Here is a 21,323-nt window from a genome sequence, read left to right on the forward strand (position 1 = left end):
TAATTGTCGAATTATTGACTTACTGAATTTTTGCTAGCGTACGCTAGTGAAACGTTGCTGTCCTTGCTGTTCCGTCAGGGGGCAGGGATCCCTGGTCAGGCTGGTCAGGGCAGCGACTGCAGCATGGAGACGGAGCCCAAGGGCAAGTCTAAGCCGACGCCTGTCAACTGGCGCGTCGTTCTGGTCTCTTTTGTGAATCTGGTGAGAGAAACGCTCGTGAGACGAACAACGTAATGCCTTTTGTAGATAGCCGTGGCTACGACTGTATCAATGGTCTTTCCTTTCTTGCCGTGGATGATCAGGGTAAGACAGTTCGAAGAAAACCGTCGAGACATCTCAGAAACGTTTCATGCGCAGAAATTTAAAATCAACGGCGAATTCATACAGTCGGAAGACACAGGTATAAGAGATAGGACCTCTCGGTTAGTTTGAGAGCTCTTCAGCGACAGAAAGTCCCAGAGCAACGAACTCAGGAGACTCTTAGAACCTAAAGTTCCAAGTCCTCGTTCGTGGCATCCTGCTAAGCAATGTGAGTCTACCTTTTTTTCCTAGGATACTATGCTGGGCTTGTGGCTTCTTCGTACTTCATCGGTCAATTCATGACGTGGTAGGCAGAATTAATTGATTAATTAATTGAATATCCCTGACTGTTCGGCTTTTTATTTTTAGCTACTTCTGGGGAATTCTCTCGGATAAGAAAAGTCGCCGGTTGACGATTCTTTCGAGTGGCGCCGCCGTGGCAACGTTCACGTTAATGTTTGCCTTCACCAACACGAAGACAGGCTTGGCATGGGCACTGGCGACGAGAGGACTAAGCGGAGCAAGTAACGGTACGTAGAAGGGTTATAGGGGAAGAATTCCTATGGAATCGTCGCTCCAAGTGAATGCACTCAATACCATATCGCGATAGTTGTGTTTTTTTTTTGACTCTAATACTGTACTAAAGTTCTGTGTTCTGTTCTAGGCGTATTAGGTGCGACCAAGGCTACCATAGCCGACGTTTCAGACGACACCAATCAGGCCAAAGGAATGACGTTCATCGCAGCCGCCTGGGGAGTGGGTCTCGTGATTGGCCCGGCTCTCGGCGGACTCCTCGCCGAACCCGTTCGACAGTATCCCGATACGTTCTCAGGAAACGGTAGAAAGGGGGGAAGAGATATCTGTGCTCAACGTAATGATATACGCCTTTGTTGATCGTAAAGGGTTTCTTGAAACGTTTCCGTATTTCTTACCCTCGGCTGTAACCGCGTCTCTCGTTCTGTTTGGTGTCGTACTAGTCTATTTCTTTCTACCGGAGACATTAGAGAAACGGTTCGTCGAAAATGACGCATCTATTTATTTATTTATTTTCTTCCTATTTGTTCTTGTAGCGACGCCGCGTACAATCTACTCCAAGAAGAAAGTTCTGTACGTTATCGTTCCGAAGGAGAAGATGAAGCTACGGTTAGCATAGAAAGAGTCGAGGACAACGACGTCGAGACGGAAACGAATGCTCGAGACATTGAATTAGAGCCGGTCGTATCTTCACGCGGGGGGAAGAAGAGCAATGGGATGTGGATGCGATTTCGCGGTCTGAGACGACGAGCGAGTCGCGCTAGTGTTCTCTCATATATCTATGGTGCAACTGCACTGAAAAAGTCGACGTGGTGGAGTATACTGAAGTACGAATTAGACAGACACTGGGGGGATAAAAATTCTCCAACTTTATTCTCTAACTTAGATCGTATGATTCGAGAATGGCAATTGCCACGTACTGTACGGTGGGCTTCGCTTCGATCGGTTTCGACGAATTATTAACCCTATGGATGGCAACAAAACGTTTCAGAGGTGATAGAGACGTCTAGTCTTAGTATGCTCACTTTGAGAATGACGTCGTTTATTTTTTGTTTATTTTTAGGAGGATTAGGCTTTAGCGAGAAAGAAATAGGAATTTATCAGGTCATCACCGTCGTGAAAACTCCTCTTCAAATTTTCTTCGTTCACAGGGTAACAGCATGCAAAGAGTTCAGTGTACGAGATGACGATTCTTTGGCTTTTAGCTTGAGAAAAGACTGGGGTCTCTACGGGTAAGACCACCATGCTCTAATGTACTCTTATGTCTATATTGGTACATAGGCGTATTATCTGACTTGCATTATCGTAGCGTTTCTCACTGCACTTCAGCCTACGTTAACTTCCATAGAAAAGTAAATCAATTAACCCCGTGACGTTTTCAAAATCTTTTCAGTTCTTTTTTTATTACAGTGACTATCTCCTATGGACGTCTCTGTTTACGACCTCCGTTATACTAAGGTTTTGCTTGGGCGCTCAATTCATAATGATCTTCCTTTTTATTAATAATTCGGTGCCAAATCACCACGTCGGTGCTATCAACGGCATTGGCATTTCGCTGGGCGCTCTAGCGAGGTATTCAGACGGTCTCGTAGTTTGAATTTGTTTATTATTATTATTATTATTATTATTGAATTTTAGAACTGTGGCACCGTCTTTTGCCGGATCGGTCTTCGCCTGGAGCATCAGTGACGATGCGAGTCATCTAGGATTTCCTCTTGATTATCATTTTACCTTTTTTTTACTCTCGTTTATTTATCTTATATCGCTGTTTCTGTCGGTGAATTTGCCGAGCAATTTACAGAAGCAGAAAGAAGAGTAAATTATGTTTTTTATGTGACCTAAATTCTTGCTGAACGTCAATGCCGATGCACAGAGATGGGTTTTAGGAAACCGCTGGCGTTTGATTAATTAACATTGTTTTTTTTAGAAAGCACAGGAAGCTGTTTCATGCCTGTCGTAAGGGTCACTCAAACGCTGCATCAGCTTTACTTGAAAGAGGAGCAGATGTTGAAATAAGGGATAAGGTAATTTGATCTGGTAAGTATCTTTTAAGTGCACGTATTTTGTATTTTGGTATGCAGTTGTTGTGTGTTCTTTGTGTGATTTTCTTTTTGATTATTGATTTTGTTAGCGTGCGCCAGTGAAACGTGCGTTGGGGCTTCACTCGGATTCAGCGTCGTTGTTACGATAAGGCAGCGACTGAAGCATGGAGACCGAGCCTAAGGGCAAGTCTAAGCCGACGCCTGTCAACTGGCGCGTCGTTCTGGTCTCTTTTGTGAATCTGGTGAGAGAAACGCGCGTGAGACCATAGATGCTGGAGACGAACAACGCGAACGCCTTTTATCTGTAGATAGCCGTCGCCACGACTGTATCAATGGTCTTTCCTTTCTTGCCGTGGATGATCAGGGTAAGACAGCTCAAAAATACCGTCGAGACATCTCAGAAACGCGTTTCATACGCAGAAATTTAAAATCAACGGCGAATTCATACAGTCGGAAGACACAGGTATAAGAGATAGGACCCCTCGGTTAGCTTGAGAGCTCTTCAGCTACAGAAAGTCCCAGAGCAACGAACTCAGGAGACTCTTAGAACACGTTTAGACTATGTCCGAAAATTCCTAAGTCCTCGTTCGTGGGATGCTAAGCAACCTTTTTTCCTAGGATACTACGCTGGGCTTGTGGCTTCTTCATACTTCATCGGTCAATTCATGACGTGGTAGGCAGAATTAATTGACTAATTAAAAAATCACTGACACTTTGGCTTTTTATTTTTAGCTACTTCTGGGGAATTCTCTCGGATAAGAAAAGTCGCCGGTTGACGATTCTTTCAAGTGGCGCCGCCGTGGCGGCGTTCACGTTAATGTTTGCCTTCACCAACACGAAGACAGGCTTGGCATGGGCACTGGCGACGAGAGGACTAAGCGGAGCAAGTAACGGTACGTAGAAGGGTTATAGGGGAAGAATTCCTATGGAAGCGTCGCTCCAAGCGAATGCACTCAATACTGCAAAATTTCATATATCGCGATAGTTGTGTGTTTTTTTTTTACTCTAATACTGTACTAAAGTTCTGTGTTCTGTTCTAGGCGTATTAGGTGCGACCAAGGCTACCATAGCCGACGTTTCAGACGACACCAATCAGGCCAAAGGAATGACGTTCATCGCAGCCGCCTGGGGAGTGGGTCTCGTGATTGGCCCGGCTCTCGGCGGACTCCTCGCCGAACCCGTTCGACAGTATCCCGATACGTTCTCAGGAAACGGTAGAAAGGGGGGAAGAGATATCTGTGCTCAACGTAATGATATACGCCTTTGTTGATCGTAAAGGGTTTCTTGAAACGTTTCCGTATTTCTTACCCTCGGCTGTAACCGCGTCTCTCGTTCTGTTTGGTGTCGTACTAGTCTATTTCTTTCTACCGGAGACATTGGAGAAACGGTTCGTCGTCTAAGAGAAGAAAATGACGCAGTCTATTTATTTATTTATTTATTTTCTTCCTATTTGTTCTTGTAGCGACGCCGCGTACAATCTACTCCAAGAAGAGACTTCTGTACGTTATCGTTCCGAAGGAGAAGATGAAGCTACGGTTAGCATAGAAAGAATCAAGGACAATGACGTCGAGACGGAAACGAATGCTCGAGACATTGAATTAGAGCCGGTCGTATCTTCACGCGGGGGGAAGAAGAGCAATGGCATGTGGATGCGATTTCGCGGTCTGAGACGACGAGCGAGTCGCGCTAGTGCAACTGCACTGAAAAAGTCGACGTGGTGGAGTATACTGAAGTACGAATAGAAAGACACTGGGATAAAAATTCTCCAACTTCATGCTCCAACTTTAGATCGTATGATTCGAGAATGGCAATTGCCACGTACTGTACTATAGGCTTCGCTTCGATCGGTTTTGACGAATTATTAACCCTATGGATGGCAACGAAACGTTTCAGAGGTGATAGAGATATAGACGTCTTAGTATGCTCACTTTGAGAATGATGTCGTTTATTTTTTATTTATTTTTAGGAGGATTAGGCTTTAGCGAGAAAGAAATAGGAATTTATCAGGCAGTCATATCTGTCGTGCAAACTCCTCTTCAAATTTTCTTCGTTCACAGGGTAACAGCATGCAAAGAGAGTCCAGTACGAGATGACGATTCTTTGGCTTTAGCTTGAGAAAAGACTGGGGTCTCTAAGGGTAAGATACCACCATGCTCTAATGCAATGCACTCTTACAGTATATCTCTATTGGTATAGGCGTATTATGTGACTTGCATTATCTTAGCGTTTTTCACTGCACTTCAGCCTACGTTAACTTCCATAGAAAAGTAAGTCAATGAACCAGTGACGTTTTCAAAATATTTTTAGCTCTTTTTATTTCAGTGACTATCTCCTATGGACGTCTCTGTTTACGACCTCCGTTATACTAAGATTTTGCTTGGGCGCCGACTTCATAATGATCTTCCTTTTTGTTAATAATTCGGTGCCGAATCACTACGTCGGTGCCATCAATGGCATTGGGATTTCGCTGAGCTCTCTAGCGAGGTATTTAGACGGTCTCGTAGTTTGAATACTGTATGTTTATTATTATTGAATTTTAGAACTGTGGCACCGTCTTTTGCCGGATCGGTCTTCGCCTGGAGCATCAGTGACGATGCGAGTCATCTAGGATTTCCTCTTGATTATCATTTAACCTTTTTTTTACTCTCGTTTATTTATCTTATATCGCTGCTTCTGTCGGTGAATTTGCCAAGCAGTTTACAGAAGCAGAAAGAAGAGTAAATTATGTTTTTTATGTGACCTATATTCTTGCTGAACGCCAATGCCGATGCACAGATAATGGGTTTTAGGAAGCCGCTGGCGTTTGATTAACATTGTTTTTTTAGAACGCACAGGAAGATGATCAATGGATCAATGATCACATGACCTACTATCCGGGTTTGCCCTACGATTCTGTGACGTCACTTAGCGCGCTATTGGAGTGCACGTGGTCGCAGGAAAATGGCTCGAAAATGACGAAAAACGACTCGATTGTGAACGAAACCGCTCAGGTACGGCACTGTTGTCTTTTTAAATGCATCGACGAACGTTTACCGCCGTTGCGAAGTCGAGAAAAAGGGAATGTTCGCGCAATCCTTCAAAACGTCGTTATTAGACGTTCGAAAGCACGTTTAGAAGAATTTTATAGCTCTATAGATAGCTGTCGTGCGATTTTCATGGCCGAAAAGGAGTCGAACGGCTCCTCGTTTCCCTCCCGAATTTCGATCGCTATTTTCGCCTTAGATTTGTTAGGCAGGGTAGGTCAGCCGATACCGAACGTCTAAACTAATGCCGATTCCTTGTTTGAGGCGGTCAGATAGGAGATTTGCGTGAGTGCCGTTTTTCAAAAACCGTGAACTATAGTCCATGGTTTTCGTCAAGAACCTCATCTCTTAGAACTCCGAATTTTCTACGTGAAACGATAGAGCTTTAGTACCTAGCTAGTTTCACTTTCTCGAAATTGTCTATGGCTCGAATTTTAAGCTTTTTCGAGAGGTGTGGCTAATATTAATTCGTACCGGAAGTTAGTCTTTTTCGTGTGAAAATTGACCCGTACGAACAGTTTGACTTTGTAGGGTTGTTCTACTAATAAAGTAGAGTAGATCTAGCGCGTTTGTGTGGAAATCCGTGAGTTGAGATTTTTAGAGAACCGTGAGCTATATAGTCCATGGTTTTTGGTCAAAAACCGCATCCCCCAGAACGCCACGATTTCTACGTGAAATCATAGAGATTTAGTACCTAGTTAACTCCACAGTCTCAAAATTGTCGAGCGCCAATTTTTTTGGCATTTTTGAGGGGTGTGGCTAATATTAAGGCGTACCGGAAGTGGTCTTTTTTCGTGTGAAATTTGATGCGTACAAACTGTCTGACCTCGTAGGGTTGTTCTACTCATAAAGTAGAGTAGATCTAGCGCGTTTAGTTGGAAATCCGTGAGTTGAGATTTTTATGGAACCGTGAGCTATAGTCCATGGTTTTTGGTCATTTTGGTGACCTCTCCGATTCCTAAGATTTCTTTACCAAACAATGGGGATGGGTTGCCTGTTTGAACTCGCGATACCAATAGGACCTCGCGCCTCAATTTTTGGCTAAAATTGGAATTTTTTGTAGATGCCTATATGAACACATGGATCAATTCCCTCCTCCACCACGGCGTTTCTTCAGCCAATTCAAGGTAAATAGGACAATAGATTTGAGTGCACTGGTTTCTAATTTTATTTTAGTTCTCTCCTCTCCCCAACGGATCAATCTGACGATGTTTCGATGAAGAAAGAAGAGGAAGTAGACGAAGCCATCACCCTGGGGACTTGGGTCAAAGTCTCCCTCCTTGTGGGCTGGAGGTTAATCAGCTTCTCCCCTGGTGACTTGGGTTAAAGTCTCCCTCCTTGTGGGCTGGAGGCTAATGTGCTCTCCCCTGGGGACTTGGGTGAAAGTCTCGCTCCTTGGAGGCTGGAGGATAATGTGCCTACCCCCTGTGGACTTGGGTTAAAGTTCACTGTGGGGACTGCAGTCTCAGTCTCACCGCTTGGCCAGGAGGTCAAGCGGCAGCGCAGGATCAACCAACCAACAAGGACCAAGGAGGAGGAGGAAGGAGGAGGAGGAGGAAGGGGAGACGAGAGAGGACTTTTAATTTTTTTATTATATACATCCGGGATATTGCAATAAAAATTTTGAGCATAGCTTTGCCTACTTTTACGAGCGGAAGTGGCACGCGACGTAAAATGATGTAGCATACATGGTACGCCATTTCACGTCGCGCGCGCAGATCCCTAAGCTACGTAAGTGCTCTTGTTGATCAAGAGCGAAAATTTTTGCATAGCGGCTCCAACTCTACCTGTATCAGGGCCCTCCGATGCAGACAGTAACGCACGTTGTCGCAAGTCAGAGCGTTGCGAGAAAGCGCGCGCCACTATCTGCATCGATCGAGAGGCAGGACTCCGAGGGCGCGCGGCGCTACGGAGTCCTGCTCGCGCGCGCGCATTGTGCGCCTACACTACACTACTACAGTACGAAAAAGCATGCAAACGAAAACTATAAAAAACGACAAGATTCATATAGCTACACTAACAGTACAGCTTCATTTTCTCTTCGTTCACACGCGTCTTCCGAGTCCACGTCAATCCCCGCATATGAACTGGGCATCTACAAAAAATACGGAACATCAGCTACAATCTGATTAAATGATCAATGCTACCTTCGCTCGGGGGGCCCTGCTGTTCGAAGACGAAAGAGTTGATTGTTGATTGCAGCTTTTAGAAGGTGTGCCGCGGCCTATGCGCCATGCAGGCGAACAAAGAGAAATCAAAGAAGATAAATCGTGCCGGTCATCCGATAGCGTGGAAAAGGAGCGACGCCTCCAAAATGCTTGCGAACGCATGCAAACGGCCGCACTGAGAACGCCTTTTTATGCTGGGCGCGAACTCGCGAGAATGAGCTGCCTAAGAGGCCCCTCTCACGTGTCGCGCTGTTTCCCATCTCTTACGTGCGTCGAATGCTTTAGAAGGCTCTGCGTTCGCGTGGTCTTCGTCGCGCGGGCTCCTTTCTTTTCTGCTGCTGACATTCGATCGATCTCTTTTCTTCGTGTGCGCGATCTACGAACGTAAGTTGAGATTGATTCGCTTACCGTGCAAGATCGTCGACCATTGAACGTCGAAGACGAAGGAAAGAATGACCGACGGCCGAGGGAAGAGGAGCAGCGACGGTTTGCGTGCGTGCGGAGTCGACCGTTAGTCGTTTGAATGGAGCGATGGGCCGGCCCAGCTTGCAAGCGTCAGCCAATGAGATGATGCGCTGCCGTCCCGTGACTGGGCGAGACGATCCAATGGTCGGCGGCACACTAATTAGGCACGTGCTGAAATCGTCCTGCTCAAAGGAATAATTTGACGTGAAAATCTAACGATGGGCATAAGAGCTCACCTCTTCCACGTGGCCGAGAGGCCAATGCTGGGCTGGGTGTATTCTCTAATGAGACAGCAAGTCTAGATAACTTCTATGAAGGAATGCTCCTAACCTGACTAAAAGCGATGGGACATACGCCTCTTAAGATCGACTCAGTGCTCTAATAATCATCTCCGCTACGAATTGCTTTCTCATGACATCATCCAAAGCGTTCCATTCCCAATATAAAATAGATACGGTTTTCCAGCCCATCTGTGCCAACTGTCTTCGTTTCATTACCGTATGGCCTAGAGGAAGTCGCTTGGAATAGCCAAAATGCGCTGGCCCGTCCACTTCGACGGCAACGCGCGCTGACGTCTCCTCTCCCCCATCGCTCACACAGCTTCGAAGGCCTTCGAAGGTGACGTCTGTCCCGGGTAGCGAAGGACGAAAGAAGAGAGCAAAGTCAACGGAATAGAATCCCGTTTCATATTCAGGGAAGGGTTTCAGTCCAAGTTCGAGCAAAACGTCCCTGACAGCCGACTAAAAGAACACAAACTCAAGGCCTAACCGAGAGAGAGGGAGAGGGCCCTTGAGCTACAGTACATTGGGGATTGTGGCCCATGGGAAGTCACTATCATTACTTACTTGGAATAATGAAGGACGAGTCCGTCTTCTCTTCTTCAGATGAGTTAGAACTAGCGAACGAGACTGATTCGAAAAGCCCAACGACTCCATACCTAAACTCGCCAATTCAATATCAACCTTTATAAAAAAACACGGTCACACAACAGAACACAGCGCAAATTCCTCCCCAAACTGGCGTACCTGATATATCGAAGACAAAGACTTGTTTCCAAGCTGAGACATGCTATGTATTGCATCGAGATTTTTATAAAGAAGGGTTGGAGAGGGAGCGGTCTCTTTGGGACACGCTCTCGCTCCGATGTCATTTAGCACGCGATTTAATTTTGCGAAAACAGTTCCCGTCAATTTCTCGTTCAACGTTCGAAAGACGGCTCCGCTCCAGAGCAGGTTACTTATTGCCTGAACGGAATACTCATCGATTTGGTCCAGAGCCAAGTGACTGAAACGCGAAAGCAAAGTCGGCACGGGATAATGCAGAACGGCCAACGACCACGCCATCACGCCGACGGACTTGGGCAAGAAGTCGTCGCACAAGACCTCCGCTCTATCGACGCATTTCCCAAGGAAGTCGTCAGATCTAATATAAAAGATAAAGACATATATGTATGCAATCTCCCCCACATGACATAGGGATGAGAAAACTCTACAAAGAGCCTCAGCAGAAAAAATCAATATAAACATTAGTACGACTAAACTAAGTTCTATAAGTTGGGCTAATTAATTAATTGATTAATTGATTCATAGACTACAGTACTGTATCTCATAGAAAGGGTATATCATTCCTATGTACCTGTGTCCCACACGGGCAAATGCCCAAACGAGCATGCTCAGCTGAAAGGGTCCCAGACCGTCAATCCGGGACATTGCGTCTTTCTGCAGAACTTCGAATATTCTTTTGTTTCGCGTGCCGCCGCCGCCGCCGCCGAGGTGCGCGAGTCCGTGCGCGACGAAGCAGAATTCGCGCGCTTTCATGCCGGTCACGTGCGTCTTGACTTGTCGCGATAGGTGCGCGACGAACGACGGAGCGCGAACGCGAAGCATTCCCGCCGACCACGTGATCGACGCCAAGTGGGCGCGGTCGATCGAACCGGCTTCGATTTCGCGTTCGATTCGCTTCCAGAGACGCCGAAAGCGCCCGTCGCCGTGCAGAAGGACGAGAGATTGCGGCGAAAGCGCGCGGCTGTTCTTTGCGACGACGTGAAAGGCGGTGACGACGTTGACGCGACTGAACGTGTCGCCGTGGCGCGCGAAGAGGTCGAGAACGCGTGGAATCGTCGCCGCATTGGACTCCGCGAGAAAACGATTGATTTCGCGTCCGCTGAGCGAGAGAAAACGACGAAAGACGACGAAGCCGTACATCTAGCGCGCGCGAACACAAATATTTAATCCACCCGGAATTTATTGATTGACAAAAAGCCCGAGGCTGTTAACTACGGTAGAATGAGCTTTCTGCTGTTTCTTTCCTCATACTATTTTTTTTACACTTCGACTTGCTTAGTGTTTTCGGCGAAAAGAACAGCCTAAAAACGATCCACGTGGATTAGCACGTGCGGAAAAAATTCACAGACTCCACCCACCTTCTGTGAGTCGCGCTTTGCCGCCGGTAGGTTGACAAAGAACGGTCGAACAGCTTACGCACAGTACGACGGTCTGTGCATGACTGAAAACGGTCGTAATTTTGTAACACCCTACGAGAAACGAGAACCGTTGACCACGTGCGTGTCCTCGTAAGGGGCCCCGATCACTATACGCGACGAATCGAAGCGCGCGACGCGACCGGTCGATACGTACCCGGGCACTTGACATCCATGAAGTAGGAATTGGGACTCTGGACGAGCCGTTTGAGCTTGTGCTTGCGCTTTTCGTCTTCGACGTTGGGATTGAGCAGATCGCGGAACAGCTACGCAACGAAAAAGCGATCAGACGTTAGAAAACGACATAAAACGATCGTCGCCGAAGCGCGAAGCCGCGAGGAACGCGTAACGCTTCTCCTTTCGCGGAGGCGACTCGTCTCGCGGCTCGAACGCGACGCGATCGCTAGTTCTCGCGCGTCGAAAAACCACTCGTACCGGCATTATCGATACAAAATCGCGGGAAAAGAACGAGAAAGTATCTTTCGTTGAGAGTTACACTCGCTTTGCTGCCGAGCTACTGTTCGCGAAGATCACGTGCACGAAGAGGAACGAGCTTGCGCAGTCAAGTGCAATCGCATACGGGCACTAAGCGAATACCATAAATGGACATAAACGCGCCATGAGGGCCTCTATAAGCGTACGCGACCGCATTTTTCTATTGCAAAAACTGTAACCACGTAAAGTATCAGATAAAGACGGCACATAAAAAACACTATACGATACCACTGATGTCCCCAAAAATGAATGGCATCTAAAAGACAGACAAATCGCACTGCCTAGGCTAGCGTTTGTAACGAAGAGAGAGAGAGGAAGAGAGAAAGAAAAAAATGCAGGCACACAGACTCCCAGCCAATGAGTAGCGAGAGAAAAAGAATTGATTATTTCTTGTCTACAATTGCTTTCATCATACCGTGTAAAGTTTTGAATGTGGGCCTCTTCTCGGGCTCGTATTCCCAGCACTGCTTCATGACGTCATAAACGGCAGGCGGCGTTCCTTTGGGAGCGGTCATTCTGTAGCCGATTTCCACCTTTTCTCTACATTCGCGATTATTCATTCCCGGATACGGAGTCGAGCCGAGCGAGAAGGTCTCGAAGAGAAGAATTCCGTAACTCCAGACGTCGCTTTGAGTCGTATACGTTCCGTAATTCAACGCCTAGTTGCAAAAAGAACACTCGAGTTCTAATGACAATTATTTATTTATTTAACCTCTGGGGCGGTCCATTTGATAGGAATCTGTTTCATCCCGGATGAAACCGTGTAAATGCCGTCGTCCTCTTCGCGACTCATGCCGAAATCGGAGATTTTGAGCGTTTTATTGTCGCCACTGATTAGGCAATTTCTCGCGGCCAAATCTCGATGGATGCAATTCTTTGCCTCAAGGTATTCCATACCTTGAAAGAAGAAAATAATTAAAAAGAACTGAAAAAAAGGTAGTGGTACACATATAAGCAAATCAAAGCAACCTACATATAGGCTATTACAAACGTAGTTGCCTTTTGAGGGAAGGGAAAAGAAAGGACAGACGCTCAAAAGGCGTATAGGACCAAAGACAATTAGTTTCAGCTATAATCACACGAGAAGCCCATCTCCTGTATGCACAGACAGGAGACCAGCATAGGTGCAAAATAAATGAACGGAGTTCTCACTCAGGCAAAGGTATAAAGATTATAACACCTGTGCGTGTGTGTATAGAGAACACCTATTAGTCAGTGGGCCTACTACAATGAGTGCTTTCTTTAGTGGATGGATTAATAAATATCTTACCAGCCGCCGCCTGCATTCCGAACTGCGTCAACTGCTCGGTCACACAGTCGGCGCCCTTCTTTCTCAAAAACGTCAAGAAATCGCCGCCCAGCATCAATTCCATGATTATATAAACGGGTTCCTTATCGGAACAGATACCGATCAACTTGACGATATTGGGATGCCGATACTGCTTCAATATCTCCGCCTCTTTGAGAAATTTCTCGCAATCAGTGATGTTCTCCGATCGGCACGTCTTCACGGCGACGTCGCCGCTTTTCTGATTCTTCAACTTCGCCTTGTAGACGTCGCCGAAGTTTCCCTTACCAAGACGCGCTCCCATGATGACCGAATCGTGACTCAGCGCCCATTCGTCCTTTTTGAGATCCTTTCGACGGACGGGATTTCGAATGATCACGCCGCTCTTGCGCGTGACGGCTAGACCTTTCGTCACGTGCTCGTTCAGGAGTTCGCGAACGGTGAAGAAACTGTCGCCTTCGAATCGAAAGCGTTTCTAAAAACAAAAAAAAAACGAAGACATTAGGAATGGCCATATTATATATGAATATATAAGGTAGAGAGACCGCCCTTGCATAGGGACCTGTCTATTTGCAAAGCCTTGGAGCCCCCCAGGCCATCTCAATGCACAAAACCAGACTAAACGCGAGACCGTTTACATATACATGTATATATATATATATATATATCAGAATCTCATATCAACAAGCCACACAGCATTGCAAAGCGCCAATAATATATATATGGGATTAGGCTGTCAGGGTCTTCTCATATGCCTAATTATCTATCCCCCTTTACCTCTTCGTCTTCCTGTATGATGAAGTGCTTCGGCTGGGTCAGCCATTTCGTCGTGAGAACGAAGCCCCTCGCTCCGCTATGACGCACGATATAGTCGCCGTCGCGCACGCACAATCCCTCCGCCTGTCGCCGTCCGATGTCGCCGTGGTACCACGGTTCGTCTTCGGTTTTCGTTTCAGGAGGCTGAGAAGCCAAAATGAATAAATAAAATGTATCTTTGATCGAGTTTTCTAACATCGACGTAGTCGTCGTCGCCGTCGCCGTCCTCGTCCTTCTCATTCGGTTTTTCTGCGATCGACGTCGGCGCCGCATCCGCGCTTGCAGCAACCTCCGCCGTCCCAACGGACGTCATGCTATCATCGCGTGGCCTCCCCTTGTCCTTCTCCTTCTTCACGCCAAAGATTTTCTTAAACTTCTTTCCTGGAAGAGAGAAAAGTCTTACAGTAACAATGTAGCTTAGGGAATCTGTTACGCCATACCAAAGGCTTTCCCAATGGATTTTCCTCCTTTCGGGACTGAAGGAGCAGCAGCAGCATCGGCACCGGTCGAAGGAAGAGGAGGAGCCAAATTGCCGTCATTAGTAGGAGGAAGAGGAGGAGGCGCAGGACTGCCCATGCGATCAGCCGGTGGCGCTGTTGTGTCCGTGGGAGACGCCGGTGGCGCTGGTTGGTGGACAGGCGTAGCGGGCTGCGTAGGAACGGGAAGATTGCTGGCGAATAGAGGAGCGTCGTCTTCTCCTAGAGGTCCCAGTACACCGTTGATGAGCTCTTCTTGAGCCTTGGGGGGTGGGTGGACACAGACACCGATTAGGTATTGTATTATATTTCTTGAATATTTTTGCCTTTAGTTTATTCTCTTGGTGCTTGAGCTCTTCGATTTCCCGTTCCAGATCGCGTTTGTTTTGCAAGTGAGTCAATAGCCTAGACAAAGAGACGTAAACAATAATTTATTTTCTATTGTGTTACGCATTACCAAACTCTTCTCGCTTCCGGTTCCGTGTCGGGATCTTCTTCGCGTTCTATTTCATTCTTTAACTCTTCGTTCTATATATTCATCAATAATTGACGAGTATACATGCAATTATTCTCTTACTCTGTATTCAAGGGTTTCTCGCGTCTCCTTCAATTTGTTTTCTACTGATTCTTGCCTTATAGAGAAGGAAAAATGTTTGCTTGCCTAGCATCCGCTATTATAAATTCCACTACCTGTCTCTCAGCATTTCTACAGTCAAATTATTCAGAACGACCTTTCCCAATTCGACTTGAGTCGTAGTCAACTCCAGAAGCTGAGTATCGAATTCGAAAGGAACTACAGGCGCAGGCTCAGTTCTAAAATAAATCAAAAATAAAAGACATAAATATATAAACGTCGTCTCACTTATTCTGCATGATAAACGTGACGTATTCCTGCTTCTTCTCGACCTCCTCGATCGCCTGCTTCATCGAATCGCAACATTCCGTATAGTCCCGATGACCCAAATTCACAAAACAGAAATAGTCTTTCAAAACTTCTTTCCTATAGATAGACAAAAGAGAAACGCTTTGCTTAGAGTCAAGACTCTCTCTTTGACCTCCTCACCAATCCTCTACGAAGAACTCCTGCACCTCCTGCTGCATATTAAGCAGCAAAGGCAAAAAATGATTCTTATACGCCTCTTGATGAAGATTCGCCTCAGACATCGCAAACAAATAGTCGTTGTGACACGAGTGCAATTTCGCCGCCGCCTTGGCATATTTCTCCTTAGACCTAAACCAAAAAAAAAACAATAAATACATAAGAAGAAATACTATTTTTAAATTAATTCGTGCTTTTCGATATCTTTCGGCTTATTCTTCTTCAGACTCTCCTCGAACTTGTTCTTCTGCGTTTCCGTATCCTTAGCGAAGTCGCGATACTGCTTCTTCAGCTTCTCGACCTCCTCCTGCACCTTGGCGAATTGCAAGTCGACGCGACGACGTTCGGTGGCGAAACGTCGACGCGCGTTGCGCTTCGCGTTGATCAGCTTCTCGAGGTGCTCGAGTGTCGTCGAATTGCGATGTTTCGCGTGTTCGGTGATGCGCTGCGATAGGCAGTCGGACTGCTGGAGAAACATGGTCCACGCCTAAAGGAGATACAATCAAAACGTCATTGATTTATTTAATCAAGCAGGACTATGAGAGTTTCCTGTTGCTATATTAGGCATTATCATACTGAGAGGTCTAAGCGTACATACACTCTGTATATTCAGGTGATCTCTATACTAGTAATTAAATAGTTATATAAGTCTACTGCACGTTCACTGGTGTAAGAGGGTCGTTGTACGTGTAGAACCGATGTCTTCCCTTGTTAAAACTCGCGACCACGCCCCTTTGCGATGGAAACTCCGTTTCCGTCGCGCGTTTTTCTTTTCTTCGGCGAATGCGAGCGAACGGGCGTTTTTGCGGTCGTAGAAAGCGCAAGTTTTATCGATTCAGGAAGTGAACGAGATCGAGATTGTCTTCGGGGCATGAGACGATGCGAAAGGGGGCCCCCCTCCCTCTCTCGGCGCGTTTACCTTCGCTAAGGGGCTCGCGTCTTCGCGTTCGAATCGCGGCGACGTCTGGTTGATCTTGTATAATTGGGCGGCGTAGTCGATGTCCGCTTTGGCTCGCTTTTGCAAATGTTGGCGTATGCTCTCCAGTAGGCGGATTTCCTCGTCGGCCAACTTCTCGATTGCGTCGCCGCCCGTCTTCGTTTGAAGCTGCGCGCCGAAGCTGGCGACGTCCACCATCGCAAATGCTTTGGCGAAAGAAATATCCCAGTCGAAGTCTTTGTATCCGGGAAAGAAAAAGTGAAGACCGTTCTTCGAATCCCGTATAAATCCTAGCTTGAATTGATGGTCCTTTTCAGCAGTAGAAAGAGCCTTTCACTACAAATTTAACAACAATCCTATTTTATATTAAAAAGCCTAAGACTTTGTACAACGGTAATAGTCATACTGCGATTAGATAACCAATTCAGCAATACAGAATCAAAAATGTCTAATATTTATTCAGTTGACTGTTATTTTTGCTAGATATTAGTGTTATTAGTTATTAATTAATTATTAATTAGTTATTAATTATCAATTATTAATTATTAATTATTAGTTAAGATTGATTTATTATTTACTTATTAGCGATTTAGCACCAAACATCGCTGACTGCGCGATCTTACATTAGTTGTCTTAGACAGACTTCTTTGCAGGAGAAGTCTCATCGACCGGAGAAAGGCTTCGTTTGCGAGAAGCCGCCGGTTCTTCTTTAGTATCCTATAAAGCGATGAAATATGCAGGAGATCTAGACGAAAGTCTCGCTTGCATACCTTTTGCAGCGGAGGTAGTTCTACATTTTTACTAGCAGCCCTAGCTCTGATTTCTTCGAAAATTCCTATCTGACTGCACGCAAGCAACAACGCCTCTTCAGTCGCTTCGTCGAAGTCGCGTTCCATCCAAGAACGTATAATTTGATTAATTGCCGATCGAGTATTGGTCTGGCTGCCAGACGGTGCCGCAACGTTCAACGCAGCAGCCAACTCCTCAACTTTGCTTTTCTGTTTCACGACGAAACCGACGATGTCAATGAGTCTTACTTGAACAGGACAACCAGAACTCTGCCAAAGAGCTCGTTAGTAGAAATAATGTTAGCATTGCCTTATATCTTATAAACCTGACGCGTAACATATTTATGGACGGCCAGTGCAGCATCCGTGCGATAGATGACGGTTAGTACATTGACGAGAATTCGAACTGTAGCGTCATGTGGATCGCTTCGTTGAACCCACTTTTTGAGAACAGCTGTTGTTGGACAGCTTTGCTTTTCCTCAAAAGTCCTAATTATTTCTTCTGTATCTTGGCGTCCTTCTAGAAGTTTTCGTGCAAGCTCTCTCCAGTCGTCGCCGCTTTCTTCAATAGGATCTAAGAGTTCAGCAAGTTCCTCAATGCAGCGATGAACTGGAGTAGCAAGAAGGCGAGAGACGAACGTTTCCCACGTTACTGTCAAAGACACCATGTTGAATAGAATAATGAAAAGCACTTCATGCTAAAAGAATTACTTGTACTGGTATTGTCTCCATCTTCATTGCTAGCGGAACGGCCTAAATTGTATGCCGTTGCCATTTGCCTATTCTCCCTACTGGGACTTGCTGAAATCAAATCGCCAGCTCTCTCCTTATCAATGTATCTGGCATTTTAACGAGAGGTATCAATGTGAGGGAAAGTAAACTAATAATAAGCGACGTCTTACATATAATTATTGAATGTGGTCCTACTGTTATTAATGGCTACAGCATGACTGCCAGATGCTGTTGTTGGCCCAATTGATGCCTTGACAAACGATGACGACAGTTGTTCATATTCAGGAGAGCGGGGTGAACACTCCTGCAAAAAACGCTCCGGTTTTCGCCCATGCAAACTGAGCACACAATAACTCACCCCAGAGCAGTCCTGTGGATACCAGAACGAGACTACTTTTTTGATGTATTCTGAAGCTTGCTCTAAGTTTTTCCCGACGAAGTCGTCCAAACTGGAAAACGTCTCCTCAAGGACAGAACCGCCTTCTTCCTTAAGACATCCAAGATGAAGCTCAAGTCCAGCCATGCCATTTCGTTTGCAATCATCAGCAAAAGCAAAAACGTATTCTCGAACTCGACTGCAGACTTGGCTTTTTACTCTGTCTCCACGAATGGGAAAAACTGTGAACGTTATTGAATATTTGTTCAAATTGATTTCCAGTCGGTGGTCTTGGTACACAACAAAGTACCCACGCTTGGGATGCAGTCGAGGACAACGACCAAAGCGGCCAGCCAGTCGGGCCATTATTCGGTAAAAGAGTGTTTGCGGAATTCGGCACTTTTCCGAATACAAAGCGAGAGGCTCGGCAACGCCACCTTGTTTAGGATACAGCTTTTCGTCCTTTGTGAGCAAACAGGGTACGAAGTAGGCGATGACCGGATCTCCAGAGCGCTGATATCTCGAGCCAAAGTTACCAATACCTCTAGATTCGAGACATACGTAGTCTCTTTCGTCGTTGTCGTCGTCTGATGCAGCGTTTCCAGTCTTCTCTAAAATCTTATAAGGACAGACGAGATCGAAAAACATCAGCAGCTCTTTGATCTTCTTTCGGTAGTCGGAGTATTCCGACAGAAGATGATTCAAATACGCAGAAGTTACAATGCCCTTACTCTTGGCTCTCTCCAAATCGTTGTGGTACTCTGCGGGTGTTCTGATTCGAAGGTGAACTGTGACGACCTTTTGAAAAACTCTTGCCAGCCACTGAACGTCGACAACAGCTGAGTCGTCTGTAGCCCCAGGAAACGGATGATACAGAAGCACGGCTCGGTTTGTGAGGAAACGTATTAGAACTTTGAACTCTTCGTCGTTCATTACTTCAGCTTCTTTTCTTGCTGCGTCACGAAGTCGCTCAATGCTAACGACTTTTTCGTTCGGATGTTTCGTTTTCAGATCTCTGACGTATGCTTCAAATTTGAGCCAGCGAAGAGGAGTAGGACGTGATAATTTCTTAGCAAATTCTTCTACATCTCTTTCTAAGTTGACAACGCTCTGGTCTCTTTTCGCCTTCTTTCCAGGTGAAGACTTGGTGTTATCGACTGCGTAAAATAGCGTGTCAGGCGACGCTGGAATTATGTGAGAAAAGAAGTCTCTTCCCTTGAATTTTTCCTTCAGGTAATCGTTTTGCATTTTCAGAAACTTTTGCCGTTCCGCCTTTTTGCGACCAAGCTTGTCTCGATGCGTTCCGACCAGAAAGATGTAGGGTGCGTTGCGCTCACCCTGCCCATTAGGCGACAGATCAGGCGGCTCCATGACGCATATAGAAGACAGCCACTCCTCTAGTCGGTCATAGTTTGTTTCTATTGAATCAACCGCTATTTCATGCTCCTCTCCCAGAGAACGGAACGATGACTTAGCTAGGTCGGCGAGAGGAAGAGAGACGTCAAAAACGACAAAATAAATCGCTTCCTTGTTGAGGAAAGAGAAATGGGTTGTGTAGTAAATGTGCTGACCACCGTAGTCAAGAAGGTCAATGTAAATATCCGACAACGCCTGATCGAGGGCATCAGGATCCGCCAGGTACAGCCTCGTAAGCCCTTCCACGGACGATGAAAGATTGGTAGTAGTATCAATAGCATCCATAGGAGGAGCAACGGCGTCTGGGGAAGGTGATGGCGGAGACTCGCGGACAAGTGATGAAAGTGGCGTATTGGAGTCTTCTCCAGCCAGAAGTTTGCTGCTTTCATCTAAAGAGACGGCTTTACTAAAACACGATGTAACTACCATGCACCTATTACATATAGATACCTGTGTTGTGCAAACTTCTGTTTTCATTGCCTTTACTCTGTTCAAGCGCATTTAAATGTGTTGCTTCTTCGGACGCTGGGCGTTCATTTAGTCCCTCCATCGTAGCTAAGACGTGTTCAGACAAATAATCTGAAACCGATGACGTCATATCAGAAGGTGGCGTTGTTGTTGGTTTGGCAAGTGACGGCGACGGCAGCAGAGAAACTGATTCCGACGAGCGCTCATCACGTGCAGATTTGACATCGATATCAGTTCTCTCTCGTCTAGAATCTGCAGGCTCATCATCTAGTAGAGTAAGAAGTCAAATATACTTTTTGTGATTCAACGGCGCCTACCAAAGTCGTCCCGTGCGACGGATGCTGACGACCTTGGCTCTCTCGCGATAAGAGATTGCTCTAAGAACGCAAATCGTATGAACGAAACGGCAGCGAAAATTAGTTCTAGCTGTTTGTTGAACTACGTTAGGCAGTGACGCGTCACAGGGCTTACAGAAAAAACAGGCTTACTTTCTCGTTCAGTCGTCGGAAATTGGCTCGTCTCATTTTCTTCATCTAAAAATTAACGTTGTTAGCATGCAATGGCAGCAATGTAAAACTAGATGAGATAAAACCTGATGACGAGACAACTTTAGGAGCGCCATCATCTTCTATAGACATAACGTCAAAAAATATTTAATTGATGGAATTAGAACGTACCGAAGCCCTCTCTTGCATCATTGTTTGCATCAACGGTTTGTTGCGGTGAAGCAAGAGTGCTCATCGCGAAGGACATCTGGCTAGCCAACGGGTCTCTCCTGTAATAAATTACAGCGAAATAACGGGTCTCTCCTGTAATAAATTACAGCGAAATTACAGGGGCTAGCCAACGGGACTCTCCTGTAATAAACTACAGCGAAATTACAGGGGGCTAGCCAACGGGTCTCTCCTGTATTAAATTACAGCGAAATTACAAGGGTTAGCCAACAGGTCTCTCCTGTAATAAATTACAGCGAAATTACAGGGACTAGCCAACGGGTCTCTCCTGCAATAAACTACAGCGAAATTACAGGGGCTAGCTAACGGGACTCTCCTGTAATAAATTAAAGCGAAATTACAGGGGGTTAGCCAACGGGACTCTCCTGTAATAAACTACAGCAAAATTACAGGGGCTAGCCAACGGGTCTCTCCTCTAATAAATTACAGCGAATTTACAGGGGTTAGCCAACGGGTCTCTCCTGTAATGAATTACAGCGAAATTACAGGGGCTAGCCAAAGGGACTCTCCTGTAATAAACTACAGCGAAATTACAGGGGTTAGCCAACGGGTCTCTCCTGTAATAAATTACAGCGAAATTACAGGGGCTAGCTAACGGGTCTCTTCTGTAATAAATTACAGCGAAATTACAGGGGGTTAGCCAACGGGTCTCTCCTGTAATAAATTACAGTGAAATTAAAGGGGCTA

At 45.9% G+C, this 21,323-nt stretch overlaps 6 protein-coding genes and 1 long non-coding RNA gene across 8 annotated transcripts in view; 3 read left to right on the forward strand and 4 right to left on the reverse strand.

Moving 5' to 3' along the window:
* The first annotated feature begins 58 nt into the window (after positions 1 to 58).
* Positions 59 to 2,726, forward strand: LOC136196415 (uncharacterized). The gene is made up of 14 exons (XM_065985958.1): positions 59 to 201; positions 247 to 303; positions 358 to 400; positions 553 to 607; positions 670 to 830; positions 965 to 1,138; positions 1,203 to 1,311; positions 1,371 to 1,661; positions 1,721 to 1,827; positions 1,898 to 1,986; positions 2,040 to 2,066; positions 2,116 to 2,186; positions 2,245 to 2,406; positions 2,473 to 2,726. The coding sequence occupies exons 1-14, from the start codon at positions 124 to 126 to the stop codon at positions 2,651 to 2,653; spliced, it is 1,605 nt and encodes a 534-aa protein (XP_065842030.1). The 5' UTR covers positions 59 to 123; the 3' UTR covers positions 2,654 to 2,726.
* A 34-nt stretch (positions 2,727 to 2,760) lies between these two features.
* LOC136196416 (uncharacterized) lies at positions 2,761 to 5,684 on the forward strand. Its single transcript, XM_065985959.1, has 15 exons — positions 2,761 to 2,858; positions 2,966 to 3,118; positions 3,185 to 3,241; positions 3,297 to 3,339; positions 3,495 to 3,549; positions 3,609 to 3,769; positions 3,917 to 4,090; positions 4,155 to 4,263; positions 4,339 to 4,608; positions 4,665 to 4,771; positions 4,843 to 4,934; positions 4,987 to 5,013; positions 5,073 to 5,143; positions 5,199 to 5,360; positions 5,417 to 5,684. Exons 2-15 carry the CDS (start codon positions 3,041 to 3,043, stop codon positions 5,595 to 5,597), a joined length of 1,587 nt encoding a protein of 528 aa, XP_065842031.1. The 5' UTR covers positions 2,761 to 2,858; positions 2,966 to 3,040; the 3' UTR covers positions 5,598 to 5,684.
* A 97-nt stretch (positions 5,685 to 5,781) lies between these two features.
* On the forward strand, positions 5,782 to 7,453 carry LOC136195964 (uncharacterized). Its single transcript, XR_010672037.1, has 3 exons — positions 5,782 to 5,866; positions 6,963 to 7,026; positions 7,076 to 7,453. It is a non-coding gene; the product is annotated as an uncharacterized lncRNA (long non-coding RNA).
* Positions 7,454 to 7,481: 28 nt separating this feature from the next.
* LOC136196243 (uncharacterized) lies at positions 7,482 to 10,736 on the reverse strand. Its single transcript, XM_065985769.1, has 8 exons — positions 10,168 to 10,736; positions 9,558 to 9,954; positions 9,378 to 9,494; positions 8,863 to 9,272; positions 8,769 to 8,813; positions 8,335 to 8,714; positions 8,047 to 8,123; positions 7,482 to 7,994 (listed from the first exon to the last, which is right to left on the reverse strand). Exons 1-4 carry the CDS (start codon positions 10,734 to 10,736, stop codon positions 8,892 to 8,894), a joined length of 1,464 nt encoding a protein of 487 aa, XP_065841841.1. The 3' UTR covers positions 7,482 to 7,994; positions 8,047 to 8,123; positions 8,335 to 8,714; positions 8,769 to 8,813; positions 8,863 to 8,891.
* A 22-nt stretch (positions 10,737 to 10,758) lies between these two features.
* On the reverse strand, positions 10,759 to 11,565 carry LOC136195803 (small ribosomal subunit protein eS27-like). Its single transcript, XM_065985267.1, has 4 exons — positions 11,447 to 11,565; positions 11,169 to 11,277; positions 10,955 to 11,065; positions 10,759 to 10,897 (listed from the first exon to the last, which is right to left on the reverse strand). The coding sequence occupies exons 1-4, from the start codon at positions 11,450 to 11,452 to the stop codon at positions 10,872 to 10,874; spliced, it is 252 nt and encodes an 83-aa protein (XP_065841339.1). The 5' UTR covers positions 11,453 to 11,565; the 3' UTR covers positions 10,759 to 10,871.
* Positions 11,566 to 11,649: 84 nt separating this feature from the next.
* Positions 11,650 to 16,365, reverse strand: LOC136195876 (tyrosine-protein kinase Fer-like). Its single transcript, XM_065985366.1, has 14 exons — positions 16,105 to 16,365; positions 15,380 to 15,672; positions 15,150 to 15,317; positions 14,949 to 15,086; positions 14,777 to 14,899; positions 14,664 to 14,718; positions 14,544 to 14,614; positions 14,413 to 14,491; positions 14,051 to 14,348; positions 13,807 to 13,991; positions 13,572 to 13,754; positions 12,777 to 13,269; positions 12,219 to 12,403; positions 11,650 to 12,165 (listed from the first exon to the last, which is right to left on the reverse strand). The coding sequence occupies exons 1-14, from the start codon at positions 16,318 to 16,320 to the stop codon at positions 11,890 to 11,892; spliced, it is 2,763 nt and encodes a 920-aa protein (XP_065841438.1). The 5' UTR covers positions 16,321 to 16,365; the 3' UTR covers positions 11,650 to 11,889.
* Positions 16,366 to 16,489: 124 nt separating this feature from the next.
* LOC136195866 (uncharacterized) overlaps positions 16,490 to 21,323 on the reverse strand; it is a 31,373-nt gene continuing 26,539 nt past the window's right edge. For both annotated transcript variants that reach the window (XM_065985358.1, XM_065985359.1), the window contains 11 exons: positions 20,580 to 20,677; positions 20,495 to 20,530; positions 20,391 to 20,435; positions 20,220 to 20,279; positions 19,885 to 20,169; positions 18,001 to 19,823; positions 17,813 to 17,946; positions 17,622 to 17,749; positions 17,237 to 17,562; positions 16,893 to 17,180; positions 16,490 to 16,839 (listed from right to left, as the gene is read on the reverse strand). In XM_065985358.1, coding sequence (XP_065841430.1) covers positions 16,756 to 16,839; positions 16,893 to 17,180; positions 17,237 to 17,562; positions 17,622 to 17,749; positions 17,813 to 17,946; positions 18,001 to 19,823; positions 19,885 to 20,169; positions 20,220 to 20,279; positions 20,391 to 20,435; positions 20,495 to 20,530; positions 20,580 to 20,655 — 3,285 coding nt within the window. In that variant the 5' untranslated portion in view covers positions 20,656 to 20,677 and the 3' untranslated portion in view covers positions 16,490 to 16,755. The remainder of the gene's footprint in view (positions 16,840 to 16,892; positions 17,181 to 17,236; positions 17,563 to 17,621; positions 17,750 to 17,812; positions 17,947 to 18,000; positions 19,824 to 19,884; positions 20,170 to 20,219; positions 20,280 to 20,390; positions 20,436 to 20,494; positions 20,531 to 20,579; positions 20,678 to 21,323) is intronic.

This window comes from Oscarella lobularis, chromosome 15 (genome assembly GCF_947507565.1).
Source record: "Oscarella lobularis chromosome 15, ooOscLobu1.1, whole genome shotgun sequence".
Taxonomy (NCBI): Eukaryota; Metazoa; Porifera; class Homoscleromorpha; order Homosclerophorida; family Oscarellidae; genus Oscarella; species Oscarella lobularis.

Bases quoted from the DNA above. Each gene is read 5' to 3' on its own strand.
- LOC136196243 (XM_065985769.1), bottom strand. From the start codon at position 10,736: ATGTACGGCTTCGTCGTCTTTCGTCGTTTTCTCTCGCTCAGCGGACGC. The intron at 9,955-10,167 runs GTACATAGGAAT...CTTTTATATTAG, and splicing joins TTTGCCCGTGTGGGACACAG to ATCTGACGACTTCCTTGGGA. The intron at 9,495-9,557 runs GTACGCCAGTTT...TTTTTTATAAAG, and splicing joins CTTTGTCTTCGATATATCAG to GTTGATATTGAATTGGCGAG.
- LOC136196415 (XM_065985958.1), top strand. From the start codon at position 124: ATGGAGACGGAGCCCAAGGGCAAGTCTAAGCCGACGCCTGTCAACTGG. The intron at 1,312-1,370 runs GTTCGTCGAAAA...TTGTTCTTGTAG, and splicing joins CCGGAGACATTAGAGAAACG to CGACGCCGCGTACAATCTAC. The intron at 2,067-2,115 runs GTAAGACCACCA...ATTGGTACATAG, and splicing joins AAAGACTGGGGTCTCTACGG to GCGTATTATCTGACTTGCAT.
- LOC136195803 (XM_065985267.1), bottom strand. The intron at 11,066-11,168 runs GTACGTATCGAC...CGTTTCTCGTAG, and splicing joins CATGGATGTCAAGTGCCCGG to GGTGTTACAAAATTACGACC. The intron at 10,898-10,954 runs GTGGGTGGAGTC...GATCGTTTTTAG, and splicing joins CAAAGCGCGACTCACAGAAG to GCTGTTCTTTTCGCCGAAAA.
- LOC136196416 (XM_065985959.1), top strand. From the start codon at position 3,041: ATGGAGACCGAGCCTAAGGGCAAGTCTAAGCCGACGCCTGTCAACTGG. The intron at 3,770-3,916 runs GTACGTAGAAGG...GTTCTGTTCTAG, and splicing joins ACTAAGCGGAGCAAGTAACG to GCGTATTAGGTGCGACCAAG. The intron at 4,264-4,338 runs GTTCGTCGTCTA...TTGTTCTTGTAG, and splicing joins CCGGAGACATTGGAGAAACG to CGACGCCGCGTACAATCTAC.
- LOC136195876 (XM_065985366.1), bottom strand. From the start codon at position 16,320: ATGGTGGACGTCGCCAGCTTCGGCGCGCAGCTTCAAACGAAGACGGGC. The intron at 14,615-14,663 runs GTAAGAGAATAA...ATGAATATATAG, and splicing joins GAGAAACCCTTGAATACAGA to AACGAAGAGTTAAAGAATGA. The intron at 14,349-14,412 runs GCAAAAATATTC...CCACCCCCCAAG, and splicing joins ACCAAGAGAATAAACTAAAG to GCTCAAGAAGAGCTCATCAA.